The 20,964-nt window shown below is 38.9% G+C and overlaps 1 protein-coding gene across 9 annotated transcripts in view; it reads right to left on the bottom strand.

The window, feature by feature from the left end:
• The window catches only part of PDLIM3 (PDZ and LIM domain 3), a 31,603-nt gene extending 11,276 nt beyond the window's left edge, over positions 1–20,327 (bottom strand). For 5 of the 9 annotated variants that reach the window (XR_011534391.1, XR_011534392.1, XR_011534395.1 and 2 more), the window contains exons 1-4: positions 19,802–20,291; positions 10,875–11,026; positions 9,335–9,419; positions 837–904 (exon numbers count right to left, since the gene is read on the bottom strand). Coding sequence is in view for 3 of the 9 variants with exons in the window: in XM_008536193.2 (XP_008534415.2) it covers positions 837–904; positions 9,335–9,419; positions 10,875–11,026; positions 19,802–19,894 (398 nt within the window). In the remaining 6 variants the exon portion in view is untranslated. Of the gene's footprint in view, positions 1–836; positions 905–1,272; positions 1,461–9,334; positions 9,420–10,874; positions 11,027–19,801 lie in introns of all 9 variants that reach the window. The other 4 variants (XR_011534393.1, XR_011534394.1, XM_008536192.2 and 1 more) reach the window with 3 other exon arrangements.
• Positions 20,328–20,964: the final 637 nt, after the last annotated feature.

Here is a 20,964-nt window from a genome sequence, read left to right as displayed (position 1 = left end):
GGAATGGGTTTGAGGTTTCCTGAAGTCGCTATTTCCAGAGGTGGCAATACAGGGCATTAATTTCTTCCCCCTTAGGTTGGAGTTCAATTTCTAGACACGATATTTGAAGAGGCTCATCCGAAGATGATCTGTCTCTCTGATTGACAGACGACAATGAAGAGCTTGCTCATTATTATTCCAATGTGTACACAGTACTCCCTGAGGGCAACAATGTATCTCCCTTCCTCCCAACTCTTTCTTGATATTTATTTTCCCCCAAGTAAACAAGTTCCTTTTCAAGTGGCCTCTCTTCCTTTGCGAGTATCTCTAAGAATGCAAATTAATTTTTATGTACGGGCTAGAATGAGTGGGGTTACCCTTGGGCTCTGACAGCACAGCAAGAAACAGGTGCTGAGGACCATCAGAGTCTGCCAACACATGTAAAGCGACACCAGCATTCCCACGGGTGCCCCACCTGCTTCCTTACTCCTGACTCAAGGCTGGTTTCCATTTCTGTGCCCGCTGGCCGGGCCTCCCTGACCTGGGACGGGGTGCGTCTGCCTGCCTCAAAGGTCACTGTGTTCTGCATGGGATCCTCCGAGTAGCAGGGGTATTAGTTATAAATATATGTGCTGATTGCATAACATTTCACACCTCTATAGTCTTGTCAATATTTACTCTCAGAAATAGAGGTTAGTTGGCTACTCTCCTAAGCGAGTTTGTTTCTTTTGCTTTTGAAACAAGCTTCAAAATGAGAAAAGTCACTCCAAACACATAAAAGTTACTTTTCCTGGTGATTAGTAAGGATTTATTAAAGAAGCATGCACTCCAAACTTCACAATCTCAAAGTTTAGGACCTGCTTCGGCCTGGGATTATGAAAGGTTTGGGCCGAATATTGTGCTTGTGTTCAAAGTAGTTCACATCCTGTAAAAACAAAGGGTTAAAAAGTCCCTCAGTGGAAGATGAATATACGTTTTTAGATAAAATTAAGGGAATGGTAATTGTACAGAGGGGATTATTTATCACCAAAGATCGATATGACTAACAAGGGCGAGAATGGAACCAGAGCCATTTCTTCGTTATAACTATCTATTCACTAAATGCTCAGGAGCTGGCGGGTTGGACTCTAGAACATTAGAACCATGTTCTAGATGCCGGTCTTTAAAATAAGAATCTGATAGTGCCTTCCGGAAAGTAAAAACGAAACAGCAAGAGCTGGACTTTCGAAAGGAAAAGAAATCGTCACATCACTGTTAAGAACACGGTGGTCGGAAACCGAGTCTGATACTTACTGTTGAGGTGAACTAGGAATGAGACCCCGCAGCTGTCCGTGAAGTGCGTCTTGTATATTGCTAGTTGAATAGAGCCCAATTGGTGAGTTATAGGAAGCGCTCACTACCTGTCTTTTGTCATCAATGTTTGCTGCTGCAACAAAAGGCTGGGCCCTTCTGTTGTGGGCGGTACCAATGGGTTTGAACTCCTGTACAATGGCAGACAAAATACACAGAGCCACAGAATGCACAACAAAGCCGTTAATGAGCAAACCAACAGCATCGCTTTTGTTAATCAAGGCCTCTTAACCCACTATGAGATTAATGGCAAGGTTAAAGAAGGAGTTAGGTATAAACCTTTCTATGTTTTCCTTCCGTGAAATTTACATGTGCTATATTCTCCCACCAAATGTTAAGGTGCAAAGGAATTGACTGTATTTAAAATATTGTAAAATAATTCAAAAATTCTATCTTTTGTCTGCCCCCTGCTGTCTTCTACATCTATAACTTTTAAGAAATTCTCATATGCCTTGCTTGAATACAGAAATTTTGTGGCAGAAAGGAGATTTCTGGCTTAGAAAAATGATTGTACTTAACATTTTTTAAAGTAGAACTTACATAGGCTTTCTCTTCTATTAGTATCTTAAAATTTCCTCCATTTTAGGAAATGGAGGAATAGAACAGAAAGGGAGTGAGCATTTATGAATAACTACACTGAATCATTTTAACTAATCCAAGGAAAAATTCTATTTTTTCTTCGTACCTACAACAGAAAAACAAATTCTTAATTTGGCTTAGGTTATAACCTTAAATGTAGAAAAAAGAATAAGAATTAAAAGACTTTTTTCTTATGAAAGCAGAAATAACATTTCTAGAACCCCTCCCCCATTTATTTTTGTGATGATTTCATGTTTGCGTTTAAAGAACTCTTTATGTTTACTCTAGTCTCAGAAACACTAAAGTCAGTAATGCAGAGAGAGCTAATGTATTTGATTCACAAAAGGATTTTCACTTTATTGCTTTGGGACAAGGACCAAACATCAGAGTTCTGAATTCTGAGTTTGAAATATGCCTGAGTGATCTGAAGCTTTCTATTATTGTTATTTATTTATTATTGTTTTAGAAGTGATAGCAATGTGTTTAGTGAGTGCCTCTGGGTCATCATTTTTTTCTTTGAGGAAGATTGGCCCTGATCTAACATCTGTTGCCAATCTTCCTCTTTTCGCTTGAGGAAGATTGTCGCTGAGCTAACATCTGTGCCAATCCTCCTCCATTTTGTATGTGGGATGCCGCCACAGCATGGCTTGATGAGCGGTGTGTAGGTCCACACCTGGGATCTGAACCTATGAATCCCAGGCTGCCAAAGCAGAGGATGAGAACTTAACCACTATGCCACCTGGCCAGCCCCTATATTATTATTTTTTAACGTAGGATCAGATGTTTTCCAATTTTTACATTGATTTATAATTTTGTAAAGTCATTCTATATGTTTTTTCTTCTAAGCAACAGAAGAAAACCAAAAGGGAACACTAAAACACACACGAGCTGATTCTCTTTCCAAATCTTTTCATTTGGCAGAATTAGTAAGATAACTCTTTACAGCAATATTTTCGCTTGCACATTCACAACTTCATTTACTTTTGTGAACGTGCCACCAGTGTTTCACACAGATTTCAAATAGTACAAACATTTATGATTGTTTGAAATGGTATTGGAAAGAGACTGTTTTTATTAAAAAAATAAAAAGATCCTGCAATATCCTTGCTCAGGTCTTTTTGACAGTTTTGTCATTAGAGATGAGTAAGTTGTGGGATGGTGCTTTTTTGTTAGAAAAGAGACTGACTCCCTTTCTCAGGGGTGGAACCAGAGCTTCGCTTAGAGACTCTCGTGCCTGAGAACACCAACAATTTCCTGGGGTCCAAGCAGCAAAATGCTTTCTTCTGGTTCTCCAGAGCAGGCAGTCCCCACACATACTCCCTATTCCACCATCTAGGCCTATTGGCGAAGCCCTCTTTTTTTTTTTTTTTTTTAAATAGTTATGAGAAAGCAAATGATGTGTAGCTTCAAATACTAGCCTACTGAGTGTTTCACTCCAGCTCCTCAAGTCTCAGGGTACCTGAAAACCTGCGATGTGGTAAAGAGCAGCTTTTCTCTCATCGCCCTTAACAGTGTGTTTTAACAGCTTCCAGAACTTGAAAAGAAGGTCTGAGTTGAACACAATAGCTTATGCTTCTAGAGTGTGATTGAATTGACCAATTTTTTTCCTCCAGAATAATGGCTCACTGCCTAGGGGTTGGTTGTGTGATAATACCGTTGCTGATATTAGACAGCAGCATGACTCAAACCACCAAATGTGGCTTTCGAAAAATGCTAAATCCCGGAACATGCGAAAATGTGTGTAGTCAAACATTTATAAAGAGGTACAATCAGATTGTTTTGGCTGATTTAATAATGAGTTTGGATTGGCTGTGTTATATGATTAACTATTATAATTAGCCATTATTATGGCATGAAAAAAGTGAACTGGAAATAATTATAAATAATGACAACAGCCATGATTCAAGCCTTTGTTGACCTTTTTGATATGAAAGAAGACAGAAAACTAATTGCCTAATTTAGTTTTGATGGATTATAAACCTCTAAGGCTAATTATAAGAGTGAATCAGGCAGGACTGAAGAACTCAAGTTTTGTGGAACTTAGCTTTTTTTTTAATAAAAAAACCAAAGTATGATATGCCTTAAACATCTTGATAAATAGAATTGAATTTACAAAAATTAACATAATATGATGGCTTTATGGGAAAAAAATCTCTGCCCTTATTTCTTCTTAGTCTTAAAATGGTAAATAAACATGGATGGTGATTGTCCTGTGAATGAGGCAACTTCTTTGAAAATATTTGTCCACTATAATCTCTAGTAGAACTTCCAAATAGCAGCACACAAGTTAATTAGCTCCAAGCTTTTTCTTTGCCATTTTCAGTTTTGGTTATATATTGCAAAGATCACAAATGTGTAATTTGTTAAAAAGAAAAAAATAAAACCCTCTATTTTCTACTCAGATCATAAAAGGAAATGTTTTGAATACAGGCTTCAAACATTTGTATTTAGGCTTTGCAAAGCATTAGTTTATGGGCTGCTAGAGTCATTCCAAAAAGCACGATGAAGTGTATACACCAACGGTAAATGAAAACTTTAAGTATGGCACAGAGAGGCAACATTCTGTCCAAGACTTACATCATTGCTGATGGTCAAACAGCATCAAAAGACAAAACCAATTAGCAGTTTGCTATTCCACTTTTATTCCTTTTTATTTTTTCCTGGAAAATCATTAGTAACTGAAAATACCAGCCAAAAATTTATATAGTAGTTAATACAGTCCAGCTCTTGTGTTTATTCTACCCAGACAAAAGCATCCAAACGATTCTTATCTCTTAAGGAATTCAATACGTCATCATTGCAATTAATTACACTTTCAAATATTATTTTTAAGTGTTAGGAGCTTGTCTTAAGGAATAATATTTTGAATTAATGAAATGCTAGAGGTGCCAGAGTAAAAGCTAAGGAACTTGACAGAGATCTACTGACATTGGGAGAATGCAGCTCTGCACAGCAATCCCCCAAGCCCTTGGCATGACCTCAGCCAGGACGGCATTCAAAGCCAGTTCACCTTCAATTTCTTACTTGGAGAAATTGTCCACAGAATGAGATTCAGTCCAAGAACTGAGGCAATTACCAGCTCCAACAGAAATCACATGTTTGATAATATACATATATAGCTCTTTATTTTTAAGAAAAAATAGTTATGAAGTTATGGAAATAAACATATCAAGTGATCATATATTTGATCAAGCCACACTGAGTAAACGATTCTATTTTATCACGTTTGGAATTTATGAACAATCGCTGCCCCCACTTAACCCCCCCTGCTATGCTCATTCCTTGAATGCAAAATAAAGTCACTCTTATAATTATTTCTTCTTTAGTGATCTGTTTCAAGTGTTTCCCCTATCTCATTGGGGCAGAATTTGGGCAAATGGGGATTAAGAGCTTGTTTTGTGTAGGCTGCCTTCCAGTTATGGAAACATTGTAGAATAAAATTGTATTATGAAAATATAAGCAGCTTCAACCCGTAGCTCACTTGACTGTGCATGTAGTACATCTTTATGATGAAATGTTCTATGCAAGGAGGCAATCATTTATATGGAAAAGGAAATAGCTATCTTTTCATTTAGAAGGAACCATTTTTATTTCTGAAAAGCATCTTTCCTGTATTGTGAAAGCTACATTATAATTTTGAGTTGTTCAATTAACATTAAACAAAGATGAGGATAATGTTTCGTTTGAGAATGTAAGCTTTGAAAAAGGACAAAGAACTCTAACAACATACCTGAAGTCTGGAGCAATGCTTTGTATAGAAAAGCACCTATGTCTGCTCATAGGCCACGTTCAAGATTGTATGGAAGAGGTTTATTCAGTGGCTGGGGGTTGATCTAAACAACCCCTAAACTTCCTTTTAAGCCTAAGATTTGAGTCTAAATTCATAAAAACAAAATTTAACTATTTAATAATAGCATACAAAAAGGAAAAAAAAAGCTAGATATTAAAATTTTGTAAAATCAATTATTACTATAACTGGATGAGACAAAGTCCCCCAAACTAAACCTATGCACAGGGAAAAAGACCAGAAATAAATACACTAACATTTTATTATTTGTGGCTGGGCTTGGATGGTAGGATATAGTGGAGTTTTTTTTCAATGAATATATATTACTTTTAAAGTGAAAAAGAATATTTTATTCTAATAGCAAAGGTCACAACTTACAACAGAAGTTTGGCTTGGGTTGAGAAACGAGAACTCAAAGATTGTATTGCCCCACGGCATTTTGCCCTTCATCTACAATGGCGTGTTAAAGCATGATATATTAAGGGCATTCTATTCTCAGACTGATACACTTCTGTTGTCCAGAAAGTTGCTTTATTTGCAGAGTTCTCATTTGGGGGGAAAAAGAGGCATCTCTTTGCATAGCTTTGTGTTAATTAAAAAAAAATACAAGAAGAATACAAACATAACCACTATTTAGCTTTTCTTTAATTTCATTCTACAAGTTAAATTCACTGCTTGTTTTTAATCACTGCTTTTTGTTCTGGTTTATGCCATAGGATTTTCAGATAGCAGAGGCTGGGCTGAAATGTAGCTATTTGGTGCAGGGAATGTCTGTCCTGAAGTGCCAAGTTACATGGACTGGTCATGCAGAAATCTGGCCTGAGGATGATGGGGAGTAGGAATCCTCTGGTCCTTTAGGGGAAGAACCGAAATGATTCTTATCTCCTAGCCCTTCAAACACCAGCCTCTTGGAGAGGGTGCCGGTGAGAATTGGTCATGATTCAAACTAAAGGAATGTTCAAAGGCTCCATCTGCCTGGCTTCTGAGGCCCTTAACCCAATCTTCACCTTTTTTTTTTTTTTTTAACCTATTTCATTCTTTATCTTTTCCCCATTTGTAATATAAATATCCATATTGTCTAAACCCAAAATTTAGGACACATGGGCTAATACATGATTGACAAGAGGCCACAGTATTTAAAATTAGCATTATCTTTTAAAATCCAATTCTTGGAATAACCATAGTCATAAATTAATACTCATAGATTTACACAAGGGGCCTTTTAAGAGGTCCTTAAACTCTGATTCTGGAGAGACATAGCAAAACACAAGAACCCATCTTGGTGTAAGCTCCCCTTGTGCTTAGTAAATTCTGGCTGGGTCACCCACATGAGAGTGTGGGTGCTGCAATAGGATCAGGGATCATTGGGGATTTAGTACTTTGGTCAAATCTGTCTAATTGCCCCATATCTTAGCATCTCCTATTGATGAAATTGGATTTTAAAAATTTGGAGAAATTTTGAATGGAAAAACAATTTGCAAAAGGGGGCAGTCCAATTTTGGATGTGTACTGTATACAGAAAAGGAAATTGAGAATTCTATCCAGTTTGTCCTGGTGATAATAAGAGATTGGTGGTCAATAAATGCATGTATGTGAGCCTTAAATTTTCTTTCTTTTTTTTTTTTTAAAGCACCACATGATCTCTTTTTCTCATGTGTTGCCTCTAAGTGATGAGTTGATGAGGGTGGAGGAAGCGGTTGGGCTGGGGCATTACTATGAAAGGCTATCTACAAGTGACAGCTCTTGCTCAAGAACTCAGTGTTTTCTTCTTGCTATCTTTTCTTCTACCAAAGAAAATGTTCATTAGAGGCATTATTATTCCCCAACACACCTCAGCTGCCACAGGAAGCTGCCATCGACATTCAGATCTCTTCTCACCACATTTATTACCCTGTCTCGTCCATTTTATCTTTTACTCATTCACCCTGAAGAGCAGAGCTCTTACCTGACCAAAATTTCCCTCTAAACTTTCACAATCACTTTTCCATGGGACAGCAGGGGGTGGTGTCAGAACGCCAGTTGGAGAATTGGTTCCCAGGATTGGTCCTGGGCAACGTTAGAAAATGCTGTTTATCTTTAGGCCCTCCAGTTTCTTTCATTGATTTGTCAGCTATTTATTGAGTGCCTGCTGTTGTGCTATGCCTGGGAGACTCAGAGGAAAGAGAACAGACACACCATTCCCGCCTTCGCGAATATTCCATATCCTGCTCGTTCTCTTTGGGGCCTGTTTTCTCCTCCTTTGCTCTTAGTGGTTTTTAGGCTCAGGCTCTTCCTTCCCTACAGTTAAAAGTCTGGGACAAGGACCTATTGAACTCATTTTCTGTACAGATTAAACTACTCAGGATGTTTCTTCTCCTGGGGGCGTTGTATTTTAACTGAAAATAAAGTTTCCATCCAAAGTAATTTGTAATAACCCTTGTAACAGCAATGAGGAAGGCGTCCCAGGTATCTAGGAAGCCCCATCACATAGGCAGCTTCCTCTCTCACTGACAAAGGCCGGGAGGCTTTCTGATCACAGCCTGGTGGGAGGGGGGGTACCATCTTTACAATAATGAGAGCCCCCATTCAATGAGCAATCTAATGTGCCAAGTTCTTTTTTAATATTATTTAATTTAAATCTTTGAGGAGCCCTATGAGATACATGCACATATGGTACTTTACATGTATTTTATCAAAAAGAAAATGGTGGCTCACGGAGACAAGTGGAAAACTTGGACAAAATTCAGGAGCTGACGATCCTGAAAAGGGAAACACTGCTGAAGCATAAATTACAAGTAGGTTTTCAGTTCAGTTTCATTAGATATATATAAAAACGACACTTTGGGAATAGCTAATCAGTTTAGTAGGAATACTTGTTTAAAAAGGGGTATTCAATTTATGTCTGTCTCTCTAATCTTGGGAAGCATCTGCCTAAACAGAGGTTCTAAAGTTACTTTCTTGATTACATTTTTCCATACAGTACAATTGAGGGTTGGTGTAATTTCAGTTTTTTGGAGCTTTTGAAAGGAGACTAGTCAGATAAGCATCCGATTATTAGATTAATTTAGCTCTTGAGATAGAGCTGCCTCAAGGGGAAAATCCTTTGTCTTTTGGAATTCAGCTGCACGGGCTGAATATCCCCATAATTACATAATGCAAAACTCTTTCTGTAGAGTAAACTTAATTACAGAATGCCAGAATTGAGAATTAAAGAAGGATGTAAAATAAGATCTGGCTGAAGACCTCAAGGGATTGGAGTTCACAATAACTAGTAGATTAGAGACACCTGTTTCAAATGGTCCACCCTATTTATGTTTTGCTTTGTTTTAACATCTTAAACTTCTTGGATTACCTCATGGTCATTTGGCAGAAGTCCATCATAAGAAAATATGGATTATTTGTAGATATAGCCAAATTTTTCCTGATGAGAACATATTTGTCTTTTAACAAGATGTTTGCCTAGGCATACTTCTCTTTTCTTGATAAAAGAAAGAAGACATGGATAACATAAATCAATCTCAGAGAGCCAGGGCAGACAACTGGGTCATCATCAGGTAGCTTATTCCAAGTTTTTAGATGTGTCATTTCTTCCTCCTGGAAGGCATCCACATCACTTAAAAGGAAATGCAATGTGAATATCATTTACTCGAAAATTCATACCTGTGGTTCTGATTCTAAGTTGATTTTGAAAGGATGAGCCTTCCCATCTTCAGTTACCTGTGGAGACCACAAGCGAGTGTCTGCCCTGTAAATAAAATAAAGTTCATAAATTCCAAACTCTAATGGAGCTTCCACTGTTAGCATACTTTAATTTCCTGTAATGTTTGTGAGACACTATCAACCCTTGCTAATTTAAGCAAAAGCAATATTCTTTGCTCATTACTCTTTATTCTCCCAAGCAATTAGTCTTACATTTTTAGTGTACTTCTGGGGAAACTTGGATGGATCATAATTGCCTGGAGGAATGCTATGGGCTGAATGTTCGTGTCCCCCCGAATTCATATGTTCAACCCTAATTCCCAATGTGATGATATTTGGAGGTGGGGCCTTAGGGAGGTAATTAGGGTTAGAAGAAATCATGAGGGTGGGACCCTCATAATGGGATTAATGCCCTTATAAAAAGAGGAAGAAACACAAGATCCCTCTCTCTCTCTCTCTGCGTTGGGAGAAAGTAGGTCTCCAATGCATGTGGTACAGGGTACAGGAGAGGGAGAATCTGGCGCCACACCCCGCAGAGGACCACACAGGCAAAATCCCCAGGTCTCCTCGACTTCCCTCCTAGCCTACCCAGGCCAGCACAGGAGACAGTGAGTAATTTGCCAGGTGAATTTGCTGTTGCCATCAAGGAAACGTGCTTTGTCCAGTCCTTCTGATGTAGCTATTGGGACTGTGCGCTCTTGAGGGGCTGTGTGTTTGGCGGGAACACAGGTTATGCACAGACAGGGAAAGAATCAATTTTACCCCATGAAATGACAGATTGGCTGGCTGGCTGTGCCTTCTGTCCCACAGCAGGGAAAACCGTGAATACAATAGTAACAGGATAAACTCACAAACAACCACTATTAAGAAACGTGATTTTCACAATTCAGTTTCACACTAGGGCTCTGATGCCAAAAGATCAGGTTCAATTTCCTAAATTTTTTTTTTTTGGTGAGAAGTCTCATTATCTAACACACTCATGTGCACGTGCACATGCACTCTCTCACCTCATGAGATTCTTCTGGGCTGAATTCTGTAGAAAACAGCCAATGGCATACAGGATATTAACAACCAATTTTTAACATGATCACATTTTGGCAAGTGGATTCTTTTAGGAGAATCTTTACATTCCATTCCATTCTCTACCACATTTAGAACAGCAGTACAACTAGACATGCTGTTCAGGGCTTATGTGGCCAGTACCTTTAATGATTCTATTTTTATAGTCAATTAACTGGGTTAGTCCAGGAAAAAATATTCTTTTCGCCTTTCATTATTCTGACATTCCAGAGAATTCTTTTTAGACATAGTTTGTTAATAGCTACTGGATCGACTGACTTCAGTGAAGAACAGACCAAAGTGGCTGATATATTAAAAAAGTCAGCCAAAATTCTTGGTCCTGTCATACCCCTTTACACTGGGAGGATGAAATCATTTGTAGCTCTGGTTCAGGTTCTCCTGCAAAACAGATCAAATTTTAACACCATTAATTAAAGGGTACCTGTCAATTTTGAGACACAGTTGGTGTGCTGCTGCTTTAATCCTGTCCTGTGCATCAGCATGAGTCATGGACTCTGTACCAAAGCCATCGATAGCCAGGATGACATCTCCAGGACACAGGTTGGCAGCTGCCGCCTTGCTTCCTGGAGTAATCTGGAAGAAATCATGGCACCATTTAAAAACCAACATTCTGCAATATCTTGAATTTTGTGCCTGACATTTATATTCAAGCTTGGTAACATTTTAAATGTTTCACTGGGCAGGAAATTTTAAATGTAACTTAAAATAATTCTTACTTGGTCAATTGTGTTAGCTCTATTTTCCCATCATGCTAAATAATTTTGTTTCTTACTAACCACATTTCATCTATCATGACATCTCTTTTAGAACATCTTTCATCACTCCCCACTTGAATCATATTTTCTTTCCTTTAAACAAAATAATTTGCTTTTAGTTTTTTTTTTTTGTTACCCAGAACTCGCTAATTGGGAATAGAACTTTACTAAATTCAGCGAGCTTTTATATTTGTATTGAAACTGCTTTAGCATCCTCATAAGTTGTGATCTTTAAAATTCACATAAAGGGGCATCTAGGATGTAGAAAGCTGGAAAGAGAATCACTTTTGTGCTAATAAAGGGAAGCCATATAATATACAAACTTATAACTTTTCACGAACTCTTCAGGGAGCTAAAGTTGCAGGGCAAGCAACTAGCCTGGACTCTAAGGAAAGACAGGTGCCTCCAATGAAAGACAAGATGTAAGGGTGGGCTCACTTGTGTCAGAGCACGGAGGAAGATGGGGCCACCATACTAAGAATTCAGCTAAAATTATGAACAAGTTGCTAAAGGCCGAGTGTGAGTTAGCATTGTGAGTTAGCACCGAGAACCCTGGGGACCACAGACACAAGAGAGGATTGCATTCACTCACAGTCTCTTTGGCGTGAATGAAGAATGGATAGAACAAATAGAAAACAACTAACAAGATGGCAGATTTTAATTTAACCTTATCAGTAATTACATTATATGTAAATGATCTAAAAACATATCACCTTCTTTTTGTTTAACAGAGATTGTTCCATTAGGTAAAAAAAAAACAAACCAACATCCAATTTTATGCTGTCTACAAGAAATCCATGTGGGTTCCTTTTTGGGGGGGGGGGAATGATATGGGAAATAATATGAGAAAAATGAAAATGGGAAAAAAATGGTTGTTAAATGTTTAAAAAGTGCAAATTTGAAATTACTATTGGGTATTCGGGTAAAGACAACGATTCTTTTGATTGCTATACCTATTCCCAATTTTTCTGGGTAAATCCCAACTATTTACCACTCCCTAATAGTCCTCATCCTGTCTTGCCCTGCCTACTTCTCTAACATCATCTTACCCCATTCCTGTTCCCCCTTGTCCACTGCCCTGTAGCTATTCTGGTCTCCTGTTAGTTCCTCAAACAGGCCAAGCTTGTACACTCTTCAGGGTTTTCCACGCACTGTTATTTTTGCCTGAAATGCTTCTCCCTCTCTTCACCCAGTCGCTCCTTCTCATCCTTTAGGTCTAGGCTTAAATGCCACATTCTCAGAGAGACTTCCCTGAACATCTGAAGTAGCTTCTCCAGCCCCTTCTCCATTGTTCTCCCGCATTATACCCAGTTCCTTTGAAAACAATTTGTACTTTTATATTTGTTTATTTACTTGTGTATTGACTGTCTTCCCAACTAGACTGGAACTTCTTGAGGATGTGTATAATATTATGTATATTCCTGGTGCTTCACTGTGTATGTTCCAGTGTTCAGAATTAATGAATAATTATTGAAAAATGAACAGAAAGGACATATAAATCAGAGCTTATAAAACAAAAAGAGCTAGTCCCTACACACCCAAAGATGGTGGTTATTAATGTCAACCTATCCTTGTTTCGTTTGCAAGTTCCCACTAGCTAAAGCAGAATAATACAAAGGAGTTGACTTAATCCTCAAACTGCTCCAGGAATAAACTAGATTGTTCCTAATGCTTTACTTGAGGATCAATCATTCATTCATTTTTTTTTTCTCTATTTGCTTAATCTAGCTATTGATCCTATTTAACTTTGTGGCCCTAAGGGAGAGCCAAGATTCATCTAAATGAATAAAAGTGCCAAAATAATAAATTCTCATGTGTCCTAGCTCTTCAGTCTCATCACTAAAATGTTTAGTGTGCTCACTTTCTTTCTGTAATCATCTCACTGTAGCAATCGTGATCATTTTCCAGCAGGAACAGTTGATAGGGGCTGGGTGAAGCGACTGGGGATTATCATATCTCAGCCTTTGGGAAGCACTGCATAGCTGTTTTCCATTTAGACGGTCTCCCAGACCCAGAACTGTTAGAAGAATAAAAGTTTCCATTCCCCACGTGACTTGTAGGGATAAAAATAATCTTAAACTTTTAATTTCCTCTAGCTATAGTTCATCAAAATCAGTACTATTTTTAAATCTCTAAGGCCACAATACTTTTCTTTGAGTAAGAACATGAGAAAGCACGGCTCAGTGTGTTTGCTTTTAAAGTCTCACTTAGCTTTCTAATACACTTAAATAGGTTTCAGTTATATAACACTTAATCTTGATTTAGAAAAGCCTACCAATATTTTTTAGCTCTGGTTAGGATAAGTGGAAGGTAGGGTTGTGTGTGTATCCTTCTATGTGAATTTTAAACAGAGACATCTGGTTGGCTGAACTTAGATACCAAATATTACTAAATTTTATTACCAGTAATAATATGGAAGTTAATAATGCCATCTTATATTTACCCAAAATATTACATTTGCAAAGCTTTTCCTAATAACCTTGACCACTGCAACAGCTCTCAGACAGGCTAGACAAAGAAGATTAGTTTTATTTTTCAGAGGAAGAGAAGTGTCTAAGTAACCTGTGGCTTTGTACTAAGTTGGGAGCAGCTGTACACCCTTGTCATCAGCTGTTTCAGAAGTCAAGTAGGATAGGAGTTGATAGTGCTGGCCAGAACCCACTTCTGGCTTTGCATTCAACCTGGTAACTGATGTCCTGGGACCTCCAAGGAGGGAGTTGATAAGAAGGAAAAGAGTATGTAGAGAGAGAAGGAGAAAACACAGTCCCTTCACTTCTTCCTAATTCTCAAGTTCAGCTAAGCTAGTGATTAGAAAATGACCACTAAATTGGCCTGGTTTTAGTAAGTTAAACTGTTTTTCATAAGAATCAATTATTTCCCAGCATTACTTTATTACTATATTATTGCTCACAGTTTATTATTAATATGAAGTCCCAAATTAAGAGATGAGAGAGAGAAAATGAGGCAAAGGGTTTTTCAATGGATTATTCTTCAGGTTCATTAGGGTCTCAAATATGAAAAACATTAGAGAGATCATTGGAAATAGTACTGCCGTCAATCACTTCACACATGTTTTCAAACTTGTCTGATTAGGAGAATCACCTGGGGTCCTGGCTGAGCATAAGGACTCTGATCCCCTCCAGATGCCTGGAATCACGAATCAGAGGCTCTAGGAGAGGACCTGGGGAATTTGTGTTTTTCCAAGTGCCTCAGATGATTTCTACTATTTACATCGACCTATTGCTTGGGTCCATTTGCAAAAAACTAATTTAAAACACAGATAAAGCATCTAGAATGTTCTATTTACTGTGGGAAGCATGAGGATTTCGAAATCCAAGATATGAGCCTGATGGGATTTTTATGTTAAGAATGACAAATGATTGAAATAGTTATGGAGCAAGATAATATATACTGTGGGGAGTGGATCAACATAGGGAGAAGCGCCACTGATCTGTTGTTCTCCGTTGCCTACAAATAAACTCCAGTCCCTTACCTGGCATCTAAAACTCCTCTAGCGCCTGGCTGCCATCTACATTCTTAGAGCTATACCCCACACCAGTTAAGTCAGAATCTCTGCAAGTGGTACCCAGGCATGGATATTTTCAAAAGTTATCCAGGTAAGTCTAATGTGCACCGGGGTTGAGGACAGTTATGGTATTGTTGTTATTATTGGAAGTGTATTATTGTTGAGAACTGTTATCTCAATTCTCAAGATAATCTTTTAAGATGAGAAAACTGGTGCTCATAAAGTATAAGAAACTTGCTCAGGGTCACACATCCAGTGACCAATCTGAAATTCCTATCTGGGTCTGTCTAACTTTATAACTCAAGCTCTTCCACTATCCCACAATGCCACTCCTGCAGATATTCTCTCTCCTGGATTCCTCCTATCTCTTTCGCTATACTTTTCTCCAGGAATACGGGGCAAGTTGTATGATGGTAGTTTATGCACACGTCCCTTCCCTTCTACTGATATACGAGCTTCTTAGGGAGTAGAAACCCATTACATTATAATCGTATCCTCTACAGCACCTTCCACATACAATACATTCTGCACTTAATAGATGTTTGTGGGATGTATGAATGTTATGAACATATGAACCAGCACTTCCATGTAGACACATCTTTTTAGTAGAACAAAATTAAATAGGTTTTTATTCACTCAACCTTCCTACTACACTTGAATCCTGGAAAAGGATGGCATTCAACTGTAAACATTTCTTTCTAAAAGTTCACATTTCAAATATAGTTTATATTAAAGTAATATACTCTTCTATGTTAAGGCCTGCAAAACTTAAGCATACACTAACATTCTCTATGTTGGTACTCAAGTCCACATAGATCTCGGTTACAGTGATGTTGATCCTGGGTGTGTTCTGAATAGGAAGGGAAGCGGGGAAGAGGAATTGAGGGGGAAAGGACCTACTGGCCTTGGATGTGTACAATAATTTTACATCATGGACATGAAAGAACCTTGAGCTTTATTCCAAATTGGACCATTTGTGCAAACAAACCATCTGTAACTTGGCTCTGATAGTAGCTCCACCTTCTGGGTGGTCCAAAAACTTAAGAAAGAAACTCCTTAGAACTTTCTTGCCAGAAAAAGAAAAGCTGCTCACTTAGAGATGTGAACCTTAAATTTATTCTGTGAAATGCTTAGGCAAGTTATATATGGTGTTGCAGTAACAACCCCCTTCCCCAAACTGAGCATCCACAACTTAAATTTATACTGCACAAAACATAGCACACCTATTGCCTAGAAACTGTTTCCTACAAATTGTATCACAACCAATTGCTAAAATTTTTTGAGAATGTCTGGTGTTTGATTTACCCTACTTCTGATGTTTTTTATGACACAAAATTTCACCTGGCTGATTAATTGGACTGTAAACAATTATGAGGCAGGGACCCCTTGTCCTAATTTTGTGAGTTGTAATTTCAATTGATGGAGAGAGTTACGTTTGCAAACCCTCCTCCCAATTCTGGGGGAGGGGAGGACCACTGTCGAGGAGCATTGCTGTATTCTGCATTTGTAGAGTGTAAGGCGGGGGGGGGGGGGGGGGGCGGGGCAGGTATTTGTTATAGGAGGATAAAAATTGATTTAATTGACTTGAGGAATACATCTCATTTATGGGAATTTTTGTGGCATTAAGTGCAGGCATTGATATTTCAATTCATTGCATACTTAAGAACTTATCAAAAACAGACAAATCAATTAACAATAACACAGTTGTAATTTTTCTATATTGTGGAATATTTTTGAGTACACAATCTCTACCTATTTATGATAAAGTCATATAAAAAGTGAACAATCATCCATATTGTGTCTATATTTATTCTATAACATACATGATGTAAAAGCCACCGTGCTCAGCACTGAGTAGCCCCCAAATTTGAACATTCCTGCCCTCAGGGAGCATGCGATTTATAGGATATAGATGTACTCAAACATCTGTGGTACAAGGCATGCTATAAGGAGAGGTTGTCAGTCAAAAGCTATGATAATCAAATGGATGAAATGCTTATTACTGGAAGAAGCCTACCAGAGTGGTATTTGAATGGGTTTCCACAGGCATAGAGGACAGTGGGGTGGGGTGGGGAAGAGAATTGTGGAGAAAAATGATAGTAGGAGCAAAGATATGTTAGAGAAATCGTAAGTAGTCCAGAATAGTGGCACCACTGCCTACTGACAGAGTGAGAGGAGGAAAGGGAGAGGGAAGGTAGAGAGAGGGAGGAAATGAAGTTGGAAACTTGAGTTGGGATAGAGGGTGAAAGCCATGAATGTGTGCAAAGACCACACATTTTATTCTCTGTAAACTGGTGATGCCATTGAAAGATTTTTAAGAATGGAGAAGACAGGAGTAATCTTGCATTTCCCAAAGGTGGCTGGTAAGAACATGCAGGGTAATTTGGAGAGGGGAGACAAACAGCTGGGTGTGAAGTTATGAAATGTTGAATAGGGACAGTGGTGGGAAAAAAAGGAAAGTGGTAGATCTCAAAGATGTAGAATCAATATGACCAGGCGATGAATTGGATGGCACAAAACACTGTCTGGAAATATCTGTACAACAAGCAGACTTTTTCACATGTGTGGACTTCAGAAGGTAGGTTTCGGAGGCAGGTAGACCTGGCATCAGATTCTGTCCCACCACTTGTGATTGTTGGCAGGTTAATGACACTCTTAAACCTCATTCTCCTCATTTGCCAAAAGGGGTATTATTACTACTCCTCTCACAGGATTATTGTGAGATTTAAGTGAGCTGGTGCATATAAGGGGCTTAGAAGAGTGTATGGCAAACAGAGAGTGTAATAACACATATACAACCTTTTCACATAATATAAAAATTATGAAAGTAATGGAATAATTCTACTACCTAACTCCGACGCTCATTTTTTTGTGTAATATCATCTAGTCTTTTTCCAAATGACTTTTAGTATTCTTTTTTTTAAAAAAAGATTTTATTTTTTCCTTTTTCTCCCCAAAGCCCCCCGTACATAGTTGTATATTCTTCATTGTGGGTCCTTCTAGATGTGGTATGTGGGATGCTGCCTCAGCGTGGTCTGATGAGCAGTGCCATGTCCGCGCCCAGGATTCGAACCAACGAAACACTGGGCCGCCTGCAGCGGAGTGTGCGAACTTAACCACTCGGCCACGGGGCCAGCCCCTGACTTTTAGTATTCTTACAATTTCAGTGGAAATAGTCTCAATTAGGTGTTCACTAAAGCAAAAGAGTTCAATTCAGTATGCTTTTATTTATTCAACAAGAATCTACCATGTGCATGATTTCGGGGACACTTGGAAAACAAAACAGTTTAATGTGCTCTCCTTGAGTTAAATTAATTGTAGAGAAAAGGCGAAGTCAAATGAAACAATCATATATAGTTGTGCACTGTTGTTGAGCCAAGTGGCAACATGAGTGATACAAATTAGTTATGAGTTAAATATTCAAACAAGAATGGGTTTCCCAAATAATAACCCATTCTATCAAATACAGTCACCAATAGCTCCTGCAGTCTCATTCCAAAATGGAAGCACCACTTTAAAATAACATTGGTTATAATGTCAGCAACTCAACACTTCAAACATAAGATTAATCACATTGACATGTTACATAATAGTAGCAAGATATTTCTTTTACAAATCATTTAAAGGATTTTTTGTGACAAGATTATTTCTTTAGGATTTAAGATAAATATGATTTATCCTTTGTTAGGGTTCAAGAGCTTATTTCATTTAATATAAACAAATGAAAACTATACTTCAGGAACCTTAAAAATATTTCTTAGTAGAGATAATGGAAACTGTTTTCTTTGGTAAAGCCATAAAAGGCATTGCTTGGCCCAGATGACTGAATCATTTTCTGCTTAATTTACTCAGGAACATTTTGGGGGGTATGTTAGGTTTTCATGTCTCCTACAAAAACACATGTCAGATGTGTTTATACGTTTTTGAAAAGTGTAAAACAAAGCTTGTAGTCTTCCATGGTATGTGTCTGTATGATATGTTTTGATACATTTTAAAAAGACTTTAGTTCCCAAATCTCATAGATGTATAAGTAGAACAGAATTTAAAAAGAATTGCTTTGTCAGAAATCTATGTGAGTAAATCAGATTACAAAGAATACATTTCTAAAATACAGTATAAGCAGTAAGGAAGAAAAGAAAGTATAATAAAACTATAATATTCTGAAAGTTTATGCTTTTAAATTAGGTTTCATATGCTTTTTATGCGATAATTGAAATAATAACAATAATTTTCTATTAAGACAAACACGTGTTAGAAAAAAAAATCAACTAGACCAACTAGAAATTTATTGACCAGACAGAAATCCTGAAGTTTCCTTTTCCTTCTTTTTCTAATTAGACAATACTCTGGGGGATATTAAGTAAAAAAAGCTTGACTTTGATAATAAAGCATTATTTTCAGAGTTAGGCTGGTGGTGACGTTTTCCATCAGGCAAACTAAACCATCTGACACGTTTTCTTTGTAGTTTGAGTTATAGGTGATAATTCCTAAGTTCTCAGCTTTGGAAAATATTTATTCAAAATGCCTGGAAACCTAGGAATACCGATTAGTAGTATTTTCCCTGTCTCGGCTGATACGAGCGGTTCCAACTTGGCCGACCCAGGTTGGGCTCTGCGAACAGCGCCCTGCTGAAGTTTTCATCCAGACAAGAAAAGCGGTTAGATGCGTGTCTAGCTCCAAGAAACAATCGCCTCGCCTCTGCTTGAGGACCCACTCTCCTGCGTTACTGAGAGGGCACCGGGGGTGGAGGGCGAGAAGGCACCCGGTCCTGGCAGCCTCGGCTTCTCTGAGCCCAGGGAAATCACGCAGTCCGTTCACCTGTCCTCGGAAAGTTGCTGGGGACCAAAAGGATGCCGAGAGACCACTGGAGCTGACTTGGTTAAATCTCTAAGCTGCTCTGCATCCTCCAAACCTGTTTGCGAAGTTGCTTCTGCCCCTCGAACTGTGAGCCCCAAGCTGAGGACCCACCCAGCGCACCCGGGCTCACTGACCACTCTCCGCCGCTCCAAGGGGACCCGCCAAAAGCCAAAGTCCCCAACTTTTAGCAAAAGAATGGAAAACACCTACCCTGGTGATGACCAAAGGCTGGTTGAAGTCTATGCCCCCAGAGAGTCTGAAGCCCCAGGGCGCGGGGCCCGGGAGGATCACGTTCTGGGGCATGGTGTCTCCTGGCGCGGCCTTCCTCGGGCGGGGGCGCCTTGGCTCCCAGGGACTGGGGCGCAGCGAGGGGCGGCCCTGCCCACGGCGAGTGTCCCCGAGTGGGACAGCCCACTCCGCTCCCGGGGCAGTGTCCTCGCCTGGACTGTGGCCCAGGAGCTTTATCCCTTCTCCCGAGTGACGTCACTGGCCTACTCTCCTCCCCGCCCCCTCCCACCAAGGAGAGCTCCAACTTTGGAAGAAAGAGACGCGCCAGACCCGCGGGAGTTCACGGCCGCGCACTGGCCGGGGGCAGCGTCCCAGACCCTCCGGGCGCGCGCTGGAGGAGGCTTCGGGTTACAACTTCCATCACCTTCTTAAAGTAACACCTGTCCTCCTGTTTATCTTCTCCTTGGAGGTCAGCAGTGCGCTTCGTTCGAAGTTAAAAACAAACCACAGCCTCTGTGCTTTCAATTGAAATAAAACGCAAGCACCATTAACGTAATTATTTCGCAATTTTGAGTGCGATAATATTTACTTACCAGCTGTGTGACCTTGGTTAAGTTACTTAACGTCCTTAAGCCTCAGTTTTTTCATCTGTAAAAGAGGGATAATAATTGTACTTACCTCGTAGGGTTACCATGAAAATTGTACCTCTGCACAGTGAAATACCATGAAAATGGGCTGCGTCTGCACAGTGCCTGGCATAGCATAAGCGCTCAATAAATATTAAGCATTTGTGCAATTAAGTACATATAGTAATATATATTTATGGGTATACATAATATACTTAATTACATAAACAAATATATTCAAAATTTATTTTTTAAAAACGAAGAAATCTGAGTGAAATTGTTATACAAACATACACCCAATCTAACGAACCATTAAAAGTACATATGAACAGATGGTTAACCAATATACTCAAAATATAGTTTAATTTTGATTGGAGCAATTGTCACCTCCCTCAAATTCAGTCTCTAAACTTGTGTTTTTGACACATCAGAGGCAAGTGTAACAAACGTAGGAGTGGAGACTGCCCCCTGTGGACGCTGCAGCCAGTGTGAGGATGCTGAGTGGAGTGTGAGTAAGAT

The sequence above is a fragment of the Equus przewalskii genome, chromosome 28, assembly GCF_037783145.1.
Source record: "Equus przewalskii isolate Varuska chromosome 28, EquPr2, whole genome shotgun sequence".
NCBI classification, from domain to species: Eukaryota; Metazoa; Chordata; class Mammalia; order Perissodactyla; family Equidae; genus Equus; species Equus przewalskii.
The sequence above is the reverse complement of the archived record's forward strand: the minus strand, read 5'-3'. Positions and strand labels throughout refer to the sequence as shown.